Below are 13,198 nucleotides of genomic sequence, written 5' to 3'. Positions count from 1 at the left end.
AGTTATCTGCTCATCAGGACAAGTTATTCATATGTAATACATGCTGTAACTTCTTTCAGATTGAAAAAAGCTTCCAAAAGATTGACTACATACACTGACTCAATGTTTTGGTGTGATCTCATCAACTCAACTGCATGTAACACACTTTCTGTTACTAAGACATAGCTTCAACAATATTGCCTGAGCAGCTACAGAATTATATGTAGTGAATTTTTGGGAAAAAAAATTCAAAGTTGAAAAAGTTACATGTGGTATAACATGTGATTTATTTATTCTGATGGGCAAAAAACTGAGCAGACCTGTATGTACATGATAGACAACTATTGACTTAGCTTGCTGCACATATGTAGTGTGGGTGAAATGGCCCAGGTGTGCAGTATTAGATTCTTTTATGAAAAACTGTACTATTAATCATTTTCCTCTGCCAAATTGGGGAAGTTGAATGATGTTTACAGTGAGTGTCATACTCAGAATTGGAAAACTTATGCATCATACCTAGATGATAAACCTGAGTGTAGATGTTATAAACAAACCAGTCGACCTATTGACCTTGTTGATATAGATGGTGTGTGTTCTGATTATTTTTTTGTCAATTTTCCTTCATGTTTATGATGATCATGATCTTATATCACTAGGTTGGCTCAGCAGCAACAAACTTACATTCTGCAGGTGCTTCCCTGATGTTATTAGCCTCCTCTATGCAGGCTACTTAGCCACTTGGGCTAATTAAAATTTGACAACCTTTGTGAAATTGAATGTATATTGTGGGATTCAACCCACAAAGAAGGAGGCTATCTGATTGCAATTCTATGAAGAGCACTCATTATTTTGAACCTGCAGAAGGCATAACAAACATATGACCAGATAAGACCTGTTTAATCATTTGTGACAATATACAGTCAAACCCTTCTAAAGCTGTACCCCTCTGAAGCCTTCACCCGTCTATAGGCATGGTTTTTTGGTTCTCCCAAGCTGGGAGGTGCCAAAATTTGATAAAATCCCATAGTTTCTGCCTAACGCATTAACCCATACCCAGAATTCAGAAAACAATCTATCTTTTCAATGTCACCATGTCCGTGTGGTGTTTGCTTGTTGAGGAGCGCACACAAGTCGCCTTTGTACCTCAAAGGCAGTCCGTGTGCGCTCGTTGTTGGGCAACTGCCACAAGGTCACGGTGTGTAAAGCCATAGAAAAGTGGTCAATAGGGAGGTATGAATCCTTAAAGTCTTGCTCCTGAGTATTGTTGCACCAATCAGATACACACCATGACTTATCAAGATCATAGTTCACCACCACCACCAGAGAACTATGGCATAGTGGTCATACTGTTTGACGAAGCAAATTCACCTTACATCACACAATCTGGGAACTGAATCTATGTTCCTGTCTCTTCCTGCTCAGACAACCCTCTAAAGCAATGTTGTTCATGTCTTTAGAGGGATATTCTCTATGGTTGTAGGGAGACCACCCTCTAAAGCCGTGTCTTTCATGCCTTTAGAGGGTTTTCAATGTATAGCTATGAATGTATGCCTATAGAGGGGTTCCCCAACAAAGACATAACCCCTCTATAGCCATAGGCTTGCCTTTCCACCAAGGGGTATGGCTTTAGAAGGGTTTGACTGTATTGGCAACAGCAACTTTGCAGTAAGCGATCAAACAATAGATAGACTAACCAAAAAGAGAAGAAGACTACATAGGCACCTTGGACAAGTGAGAAAAAATGGTACAGCTCTACAGAAGAATAAAGAAAACTGGGACTAAAGAGGATGGTGTTGATTGGACTTGTTGATTTCTTGATGGGACAAGAGAATTGGTGGGGGAAGGAACTTGATTGTGCTACTTACATAAACTGAACCAAAGGGAGCTGAGTGCACTTCACCAAACCTTCACACTTGTCCACTTCATAAGTAAGCTGGTGAAGCTAATTGCCCCATCATGTCAAAATTACCCTATGTAATGCACCAAATATACCTGCTCACAAAAGACTTGCACTGAAAAACATCAATAAGGACTACAATGAACAATCAGTTTGGTCAATGAATTTTTGTCATTCATTTCTGTTATTAATATCCCAACATGTTGATCATATAGCCAGCTAGCTACGAACTCACAATTGTTATGAATGGAATATGTAGGATGTTTAATTGTGTTACTCAAGGGAAGTGAGCCAATACCGCAACCACTCTGCTCGAATGAGTGTGAGCCAAGCGGTTTTGGCATCCGCTCAAACCTCCGCTACCCAGAGCAGAGGCTGTGCACCGCGCTCTGAGGATAGGAAAGTCCTGAGCGGAGCATATTGCTCCGCTTGGAGCTGGGGCTCGAGTCGCTTTTTTATGGGTTTTTTTAGAATTTTCAGGTCTTTTGTAGTGATGAGCGCCGCAATATAGCATTGTGCGCCGCACACTGATGTTGCACTATGCACACCAAAGTAAGAAAAAAAATAAAAAAGAGTGATATTGTGCGTAGTGAGATTGACCTGAGCGGAGCGTAGCGGTTGCAGTGTTGACTGAGCCCACTTCACCCAACCTCAACACTTATCCTCTTCATATGTGCACAGCCAGCATATTTGGCTCGGAGCCAAAAATCCGAGTATTCCTCGGATTCTGACTCCGAGTTAACGGCCATCCAAGGATCCAATCCGAGGCAACGGCCAGGGTCAACATTTGCCTCGGAATTAGCCCTTGGGTGCCCTTTTCCTTGGGGGCGCCGTCCGAGGACTCCTCAGACGTTTGTCTCCGAGCCAAATATGCCGGCAGTGGTGAGCTGGGGAAGCTAATTGCTCATCATGTTGAAATCACCCTATTGGCAGTTAGTGTTATTATGTAATACATTATGTGGTCTTTTCAAATTCACATTTATTGAAAATTTTGCTAAATGGCTTATTTGAGTATGTGTTGCAGATCAGGGTTTTCATGTTATGTTTCCATCTTTTCTTATTTCATAATAACTTACTATGTGCTCATATGACTCTCTCATCTCTATATTCTGTTGTCCTATAAAGTCTCCTATGATCCAGCACTTAGCTTAGAGCTTCATCTATTCAAAGCTTTATTTCCTTATGATCACAATCCATAACTTATGTGTTTGTGATCTCATGCTTGACTCTATGTACTTCAAATCTTGTTTCTTTCTTTGTCTAATTATCTGTGTGAATATGTTGTGAAATCAACATTCATTCAAAGCTTTATTTCCTTATGATCACAATCAACTTACATGTTTGTGATCTTGTGCTTGACTGTAGTGCACCAGATATACCTACTTGTGAAAGACTCATTGTGTCACAGTTATAAACAGACTACAAGTCCAACAAAGAAGAAAACCTATTCTCAGGGCGTGTTCACTTGAGGAATTACTGAAATTTTTTAATCCAAAAATGAAACATGCACCACCAAACAAACACTTTAAATTTTGCAGAATGTGATTTTTCACCAGAAATTGCTTAAATGAATGCACCCTAGATGATTTCTTTTCCTTTTCACCTGCCTTGAGCCTAAGCCTACACTAGCAACTACACCACACCCACTTCAAGAAAAAAATCTAACCCATAACCAAAAAAAAAGACACATTGATGTTTTCTAACTTTTCCATGTTTGAAATATATTGATGTTTGGTTTTCTCTTTTGTTTTCCATGTTTGTATGTTTGTGTGTTTATATATTTCTAATTCTCTCTTTTTTTACTTTTCTATACAATAGAAAAAAAAAGAGCAAAAAAAAACTGAAATGAAATGAAATGAGAACAAAAAGAAATCAAAACCAAAATCAAAATCACAACATCACATCATCACATCAAAACAACACATCACACCAAAACAAAACCAAAACCAAAGAATAACATACCAATCCAATCAAAAATCAAAATTCAAAAATCAAAGAAAAAGAATGTTTTAAAACCAAAAAGAACAAAAAAAATATACACAAAGAAACAATCATGAATGTACAGAAAAAAAAGAGTAAACAAATATCGTTTTTTTTGTTCCAAAAAAAGTCAGAAAACAAATTGGATTCTTTTTTTTCTTGTTTCAAAGTCAGTCACCGACTTTTTAAGAAAGTCAAAAAAAAGTCAAAAAGAAAATGTAAATGAAAACGATAGTCCAAAAAGTAAAGAAAAAAAGTAAAGAAAAAGAAAAAAAGTGAAAAAAGTGAAAAAAGTGAAAAAAAAAGTGAAAAAAGCAAAAAAACGGAAATGATTTTTTTCTGGATATACAAAAAAACGAAGATATGTAATGAAAGTGTGATATACCAAAAAAAAAGAAAAAAAGAAAAAAAGCAAAAAAAAAGAGAATTAAATTAATCAATTGACATTCGATTTGCACTCCATTCGACTGCCCCATTCCCTGCTGCCGAATTGGGATCATGATGTCTTCTAGGTAAATGTAGTTTACTTGAAGATTTATTAGATTTAGATTGATCGATTGTAGAAGTCGAATCTAGATTATAATGCATTCCTAATGAATCTAAATTCTCTCCGTTTTTCCTTCGATTCACTTTTAATTCCCCCCAAAAAAAACTCAATCTTAACTTGGTTTCCCTTTTTTTCGTGGTGGGTTGGGGAAAAGAGAAAAAGCTTACTTGAAGTTTTCAATCCGTTTCCAAAGTTTCTGTAACAAATTATTCCAATAATCGAAGTCACAATTGCGTATAACAAACATGAAACCGCTTTCGAAAAAAAAAAGATCCCAAACCCAATCATGATACCAATAAGTAATTCGAAATTGAAAATCTAAATGATTCAAGAGAAAAAAACAAAAACTTACAAAACACTGTAAGAGATTTAAATACACTTTGATAAGAAAGTGGATCATCTCTACCCTGCCAAATCCTAAAAAGCTAAACCAACCCAAACCAAAAAAAAATCAACATCCAAACCAAGAACCAAAAGAAATCGAGAATGATGACATACTTTATAAACAAAATACCCAGCCCCAGAAACCAAACCGATCTGAAAAGACACCATACTCCAATCTGATTCTTTTCTTACACTAATATAACCCAAGACTAATAACACCAACGTTAAGGGTAAGGCAATGATCGTTAAGATCTTTTCTAGATTACTAACAGATGGAACTAATAAAACTAATTGTAATGAGAATGCAAAGAAAAAGAAATAATCAAATTTAAGTACACAGATGAAAACTGAATTGAAACGAAAAAAAAAAGAAAAGAAAAATTGTTAGTATTGGTTTTGAATTCTTTAGGGTTGATAATTAACAATAGAAACCAGAATCGATTCTTTTTTTTTTGGGGGGGGTCAACTCACTTTGATAAATGAAATACATCCTTTTAAGTCTACGATCAGCTCCGATTTGTTTATAAACTTGCCAACCAAACTCTCTAAACAAATACCAAAGTAAATAAATAAATCCTAATTCAGAAATCGTAATGACAGCTGGAATGGCTAGTAAGAGGATTGTAGATGATCCGTTTGAGGGGTCTTCGTTCGGTGTGGTTTGTTTTCCTACTTCTTCGATTTCTTTGATTTCAGGTACCTATTTCGGAAAACGGAGAAACAATCATTTGGACATTAGTATGAGGAAGAAATGGTGGATGAAGGTTTTTGGTTGGGGTTTTGAAAGGGTTGGGAGGGATGGGGTCAGATAGGATGTGTTTGATGATTCGGAGTCTGGGTTGGTGAGTCGTTTCGTAATTGTTGATTGTTGAGAAGTATGAGTGTTTGTATGAGTTCAATTAAAGGTTTTGAAGTGTTGATTCCAAAAGAAGTGTGTTTTGAAATCCTTCATCTTGATCAAACCGACTGATGCATAATAATGTGATCAAATATAACGACCATTTTAATAAACCAACCCAAACCCTTTTCCTAATGAACCCCTTCTTCGTTCCAACCCAACCAAACCAATAAACCATCAAAAACGAGAAAAGAGATTTCACCAACCTGAATGACAGCATAAACCAAGAAAGCCAAATTAAACCAACACAAACCAATAAGTTGAATTGTATTTTTTTGTCTTAAAGCATCATGAGCCAAAAACAATTGAAAAAGATGAGCCAAGATAAAGATCGCAAGATAAACAGCTAAAGGTGTTCTAGCTTTAGCATCTAATAATGATTTTAATAAATCTGTTCTTCCAATGATGATTGCTTCTAAGGTGATATTGATAAATGATTCGATAATCGTCACTAGGAGAAATGCTCTGGCGTGTTTTGATTCTGGGATTAGAAAGAATGTCTGTTGGGATTGGATTCATTAGTTAGTTTGGATTGGGTTTGGGATGATAAGTGTGGTTGTGGTTGAGGATTACATTACGATGAATGAAAGCTGATAAGTTCATCTGATGTTGGATTGTTGCTGTTTGGTTTTGAAGTTGAACTTGGTTTTCGATTGGGTTGGAATGAGTTGTGCTGTGCTGTGCTGTGCTGTGTTGAGAGTGAGTGAGTGATTGTTTTGAGTTTCAAGTGATTGGGATATCTTGTTACGATTCGAATTGGATTTAGATTTTGTTTTTTTTATTTTTTTTATTTTTTTTTATTTTTAATTTTAAATTCAACTCAACTCAATTGCTGTGAAAGTCTGGATTCTGAACTGTTTCTTGGCTATTCTTGGAATCTTAAACTGAACTGTATTTACAAACTATATACCACATTCGCAATTCAATTCTTTGCTGTTTCATCAAATTCAAATTCGTCCAAAATAAAAAGGGTCAAGTTTAATCATGTTATTATATCAATCTTTGACTCAAATTCATTAAAACCTTTTATCTCTTTTTTCATAAATCATGGTCAACTTTCAAGTGTCTTCTGGACCCTTGCATCATCTCAAGTTGTAAAAGCTAGTGGGTTTGTTTTGATCAGAATTATTTATCATCCTAGGTTCTGTGACCTTTCAAAAGATTATAAACCTCATTCTGTTTCTTTTAACCATCAACACTCCTCAATCAGTTTCAAAAACAACAACTTCACAAAATACAAAAGCAACACAACTATTGAAAAGAGTTTGATTTGATTTTGACTTCTGAGTCACTGGAATGGCTCACTGAGAAGGTTTCAAGAAGTCTTTCTCTCATCACTTTCATACCCAGCTCTCCAGAGTTCCTTTTACAAGTTCTTACCACATTCTTTCATCACTTTGTAGCTTTGAGGAATAAAACAAATCAGGTACCACACTTTAAGCAGTAGTACTACTGATAAAGATGATGAATTGGTTCTAGAATGAAGAAACAGAGGTAATGGTATGTTTCAGCAAAATTCATCAACTGTTACTCACAAAGCTTCAAATTCACTTCTTGGTCACTTCAGTTTTCTAATTCATTAGGAAACCTCTCTAACTTTCAGAATTGAGACCCACAAGATCTCAAGTATGAACTTATGTACATCAATGGTTTTTTTGAAAGGTGATGTTTAATATCTATGCTTTTTCACCTTTGACTAAGGATGTGAAGTCAATTAATAAAGTTTTCTTCAGTGAGTATAGGTCATGAAGTTACACCGCAGGAATTAACTTGTTTGAAACCCGAATGAGCGGAATTTTGGTGTCCGGGTTCAAAATTTCCTCAAATCGAGAAACTCGTTCACAACTCGTTAACATTACGTTCGCCAATTTCCCTCGAGTACACTACATACTACATACACATACACAGCACTTTCAAAACCTCCAATTCCAACCGTTCAAGTATCTCACCCCTCATCATGTCCCCACCCAACTCCTTTCTTCTTTCATGGTTGATCAAGGCTTTACAAATGAAGGTGAAGGTGAGGAATGGTGAAAGGGTTTGTTGTTGTATCATGTGACTGTACATACACGGGGCCAGCAGAGTACAGAGTACTACTACAGCCCGAGGGAAATTGGCAAACCTATTGCTAACGAGTTGTGAACGAGTTTCTTGATTCGAGGAAATTTCGAACCCGGACACCGAAATTTCACTCATTCGGGTTTCAAACGAGTTAATTCCCGCGGTGTTAATTCCAATTGAAAAGATTTCAAAAAGACTGGTTATGAAATGAGTGAACAAAACATTCTCTTTTATTTGCTTTTCTTTTACAATCACTTACTGTTATGATCCCATTAGTGACACCTGTATTTACACTTACATGACATGTACGTAGAGCATAGCCGTGGCGCCCATGAGCAGCAGGCATTGTTCCTCACTTAGCAATCTAGTTATAGTACCAGATCACTCGTAGCCTTCTCTTGCATCTCTCATTCCCACGCTGGTCCTTACACTTACTAATTAGTCATCAGAAAAACCATTTCCAATGAGCCCAAACTCTTATAAAACTTTCATATTAGATACTGAATCTACACCACATTTCATCCAATCAACACTGAGGCAGCTAATCTAACTGTAGCTGATAACGTAAGATAGTGTAGCTAAAAACATGCTTCTAAGCTACAGCTAACATGAATCAGCATGAATGAAGTCTAGCTACCCTATGCAGAGTACCAGGAAATCTCCAGCTAATCAAATTTTGGCCCTGTAGTGTAGTGTAGAGGCACAAAAATCAGCGACAGTAGCTTGTAGTGTAGCGTAACTTGACAAGCTACACTATCATAAAGGTCAGATTCTTGTTAACTGCATACAGCCACGCTACACACAAAACATATGGTAGCGTGCTGTAGCATTCTCAGTGTTGATCTAATACAAATATCCACATATTCATCTGGTTTTATCAAATCAAAAAAAAAGATATTCATAATCCAATCCTCTAATCTTTTAAAGTTTTCAAGAATCTCTCATTTTGTTTTTAGATCAATGATCATGATCAAATTTCTTAAACTCAATTTCTTAGACTTGTGAATAAATATATAATAGGAACTTAAAGAAGCCAAAGATACCTTCATAAGATTCCACATTCAAAAAATAGCAATATATTAACTGAAAGAAGTTTAACATATTCTATCAAAAAATACTCAAACACAAACTCATACTTTATGATCAAACATACATGATCATCTATCTCCTTGGAATATCAATCTATCCCAATATAATCTGACCATAACTCATGTAACACTTTCATAAAGCTATATTCATACTAGAACCTATCAAATCTGATGGTTTAATCAATTATAGAGTTCAAATCTTTATGGTACTTAAACCTGTGCAAACCTTTGTGCAAGTTTTGTGAAAATTCTGTGCAAGGCATGAATAGAACTGACACAGAGCTTGCACAGGGTTTTTGCACAGGTTTGAGGACCATGATTATTATGCATATCAACCTAGATCTTTTTGTCATCAGATTCATAAAGATCTAGGGATCCAAAACCCAAAGTAAAGTATACAAGAAAAGGTATAATAGTCAAATCTTCCTTACCAATGCCGTATTTGGAATAATCAATCAAAACTGTTCTCTTCATTCACATCTTTTTTAATCAAAATAATGGTGCCTTCATTTTCTAAGACTAGGACTAAATATAAGTTGAACCTTTGTAGAAGTTTTATTCAATTAATATCTGGTTATTTTAAGTGGTACAAGATCAAAAGTTTTCTTCTGACTCCATCAAAGAACTTGTTTTAATTAATTACACATATTTTCATTTCTGTTCCAAATATAATTATTTGGTTTCAGATCCTATAATCCTACCCAGACTGATCATTCAATGTATTAAACTTAATAGTACATTTCTTTTTGGTTTGATTCTTATCCTTTTTTTTGCAAAGAAATAGGTTTTTGTGACTTTATCAGATTATTTGTTCAGATAAAATTTTCCTTGATGAGGCATTAGGCTTGGTATTACTGATTGGGATAATAAAGCTGAAAAGGATAACATCTTTAAGTGTAGGTGTTGGATGATCATGTGAGAATCCAGGGCTTTGGAACAGTCTTGAAGACCACTAACAAGATTGACGGATTTCATATAATTCAGAACATGATGATTGATCACAGAGCTTGATAGAACTTTTCACTATCATGAAGTGGATGCAATATGGTTGATAAGCTAGAGAGACACCTAAGGTCACATCGAAAGGTAGAAAGACAAAATAAATAGGAATAAGTGAACAGATTGACACCCAAACTTTGGTGAGATGGCTACAATCAAAATCCATGGCTTTGAGTGGATTTGCAGTTTTCAGTATCAAGTGAGAACTGGTTTGTAAAATAGGAATTTTAAGATCAGATGTCCCTTTCTTTTGCTTTAAACATCCATGACGACCCAAGTATGAACTACACGGAATTTCCTACTGCATTGTAGAGAACGTTTGCCTTTGATGATTGTAAGATTAATTGACCCAGTTGTATTCCATAACTTGGAACTAGATATGAACTGATAGGATAACATGGTAGTCTTCAACTCAAGGTCTTGCGTGTACGTAGAATGAGTTGATAGAAGTTGAACGGGATCTGCCCTATTAGTATGATGTCAGTTTCATTTTCGTTCTGATTAGGATAGAAGACCAGGACGTCAAAATTCAATGATGAGCCATGAGGAATTTCTAAAAACAAACTCCACTTTGCACACCAGCTCAGAGATTCACTGAAAGCGGTTTCAGTCGAATGAAAAATTTTGACTGGGAGATTGTCTCACCTGAATATTTTCCGTAAGACCTTTTCGCTGATCTATATATCGCTCAAGTTGTAAGATTCATCGCACATATCCCTTTTAGATTTTTCGAATCACCAGAGATTTGACAGTGTCATCATTTTAATATGAAGATTCAGACCGCTGTACTGTTTTTCTTGCCTTCAAAGCACTAAGAGACCTTCCTGGACTGAGATTCGAAAGAGCCATAGCTTGAATTAATATGTTGCCTACAATCTTCTTTCGAATGACTCATGAGCAAGGAAATGCCTAACAAGTCTAGCTATTTTCCTGGGAAGAAATAGTAAACTCCCGGAATTGAGTCATCTTTTCCCAATAGCCTAAGCTCATAGCTATGCCATCTCGCTTATGGAAATACGTATTTGATCCGACCAATACACGCCCCAATTAAGAGCCTGTGCCTTTTCACCAAGCTATGGATCCAGCAAGATTGACCGCCTAAGTTGAGCTAGATGTCATTGAGAGGGTATAAATACAAAGACCTCACCACTTTTATCTTTCCCTCATCGCGGACCAGTCCTTCAATAGTTACTCATACTTCTTACTTCCAAACAACCCCATTCCTTTTATTTCATCAATTCAATTATGAATACTTACTTTATTACCCTTTGCACAATTGCTATCGCGCTTGGTACGTAATTGTTATCTTTAATCTACAATTCCCAAGTCTTATTATGCGATTACTGATCTGTTTTATTTCCTTTATCTCTCAGCTGCGCAAGCCGGAGCTGATGGTATGATTCCTGATGTTGGCTCATTGTAAATTTCATAACATTCTTGTGCCAAACCTGATGAATTGCTGATCATGTATGCTGACTGAAGTGGTATTGATCATTTGTATTTCCTTCATATCTTTTAGGGCCACTATCCCTGAGGGTCTACTTGGGAACATCGTCCCAACTGATCTCACTGGTGGTCAAGAAGCTGAAACCGATGGTGCCGATGAAGCTGATGACACCGACGAAGGTGATGAAACCGACGACACTGATGCGTTGTTGAAGAGAGGTTTACTCTCATCCGATCATGTGAGTAGTATCTTTCTGACTCTTTCGCACTTTGATCGTTCCCGACCCTGATGTTGAATTTCTCTATAAAACGCAGAATGACGATAGCCTTCTGAGTGTTGATGTGGACACTGACCCACGCGAATCGTCCCACAAAGTCAGTTCAAGCTCATCTTCATTCCATCACTTTCCATGGAGCACTGCAATCATATTGATATTCCTTTGCATCTCATATCGCTAGGTCAAGAAGGAGTCGCAGGATGATGGCCTCTTAGGCAGTCTTTTAAAGCGAGGATATACACCCTCCGTGAGTTCTCTATATTTTGACTCTTGGTACACGCGTAGATCTCTGAGTGTAACTACCTCATTTTATCTGCTTCAGCACTCTTCCAAGACTGAGGATTACGATTCCGATTCTGCCACTTCGCCAACGAGTGATTCACCCCAGGAAGATGAATCGTCTGACTCACCATCAATGGATGGAACGGACGCTTCACCGACTGGTGGAAAGAGTGGGAAGCACAAAGGATACGCACCTTCCGTGAGTTCTCTATATTTTGACCCATTGTACTCGCGTAGATCTCTGAGTGTGACTACATAATTTATCTGCTTCAGCACTCTTCCAAGACTGAGGATTCCGATTCCGATTCTGCCACTTCGCCAACGAGTGATTCACCCCAGGAAGATGAATCGTCTGACTCACCATCAATGGATGGAACGGACGCTTCACCGACTGGTAGAAAGAGTGGGAAGCACAAAGGATATGCACCTTCCGTGAGTTCTCTATATTTTAACCCTTTGTACTCGCGTAGATCTCTGAGTGTGACTGGATCATTTTATCTGCTTCAGCACTCTTCCAAGACTCAGGAATACGATTCCGGTTCTGCCACTTCTCCAATGAGTTCTGCACCAATGATAGGTGGAATGCCTGGCTTACCATTGATCGGTGGCATGGGCGTTTCACCGATGGGTGGATTGAGTAAAAAGCCCAAACTACCTGGAATGCTCGGTATGCCCGGTATGGGTGGAGCCCGTGGTATGCCTGGACTGCCTGGACTGCCTGGTATGCCTGGTATCCCTGGAATGTCTGGAATGTCTGGAATGTCTGGAATGCCTGGAATGGGTGCCTCACCGACGGGTGATAGCGGTGAGGTCACTGATGCAACAAGCCACGAATCCAAACAGCACAGCAGTCATTACACCAGAGGATTGCTCTCGGTTAGTCATATTGCATTTATCATTGAGTTCTACTTGCATACCTATGATTTTACCTCGATGGAATTCTGACCCAATCTACTCCTTCCGTCTTGGTCATCTCTGGTCTCTTGGAATCTTAGAGCGCCCTACCAGCTGGGCAACTCACTGATATCCTTCCTCTTGGTGGTTCCAATGGGTTTTTGAAAGTCCGTCGTTCTAACGAAGAATAGATGTCTCTCGCGCGGTATTTTGGTGATTGGTTCTCGATTCATCTTTACCATTTTGCTTTGTTTTTGTCCGACTTAATTTATTTGTCCTGAGCTATCAAGCAGCTTCTACGCTGTGTGCATTTGTAATTGGGTGATGGTATCATTTTAATGAGAATCACTCTTTCTTACCCCTCCGAGTTGGTGGCTAGCCTGCTATCAATTGGCCAGGAAACCTTGATCACCATTTGGATTTCCTCTTGAGCAAAAAGCACGTGACTCGACACCACGCTTTTTT

The 13,198-nt window shown here is 37.6% G+C and overlaps 2 protein-coding genes across 2 annotated transcripts; one reads left to right on the top strand and one right to left on the bottom strand.

Moving 5' to 3' along the window:
• Nucleotides 1-3,702: 3,702 nt before the first annotated feature.
• On the bottom strand, nt 3,703-6,379 carry MELLADRAFT_118019 (uncharacterized protein; the record flags this gene model as incomplete). The annotated part of the gene is made up of 7 exons (XM_007416115.1): nt 3,703-4,485; nt 4,571-4,657; nt 4,756-4,828; nt 4,902-5,134; nt 5,259-5,487; nt 5,892-6,185; nt 6,259-6,379. The coding sequence occupies 7 exons, from the start codon at nt 6,286-6,288 to the stop codon at nt 4,289-4,291; spliced, it is 1,143 nt and encodes a 380-aa protein (XP_007416177.1).
• A 4,494-nt stretch (nt 6,380-10,873) lies between these two features.
• Nucleotides 10,874-13,198, top strand: MELLADRAFT_118018 (uncharacterized protein; the record flags this gene model as incomplete). Its single annotated transcript, XM_007416145.1, has 9 exons — nt 10,874-11,124; nt 11,207-11,252; nt 11,353-11,518; nt 11,595-11,654; nt 11,739-11,804; nt 11,880-12,038; nt 12,113-12,271; nt 12,347-12,715; nt 12,835-13,198. 9 exons carry the CDS (start codon nt 11,079-11,081, stop codon nt 12,922-12,924), a joined length of 1,161 nt encoding a protein of 386 aa, XP_007416207.1.

Source organism: Melampsora larici-populina (assembly GCF_000204055.1).
Source record: "Melampsora larici-populina 98AG31 unplaced genomic scaffold MELLAscaffold_57, whole genome shotgun sequence".
Classification (NCBI taxonomy): Eukaryota; Fungi; Basidiomycota; class Pucciniomycetes; order Pucciniales; family Melampsoraceae; genus Melampsora; species Melampsora laricis-populina.
The sequence above is the reverse complement of the archived record's forward strand: the minus strand, read 5'-3'. Positions and strand labels throughout refer to the sequence as shown.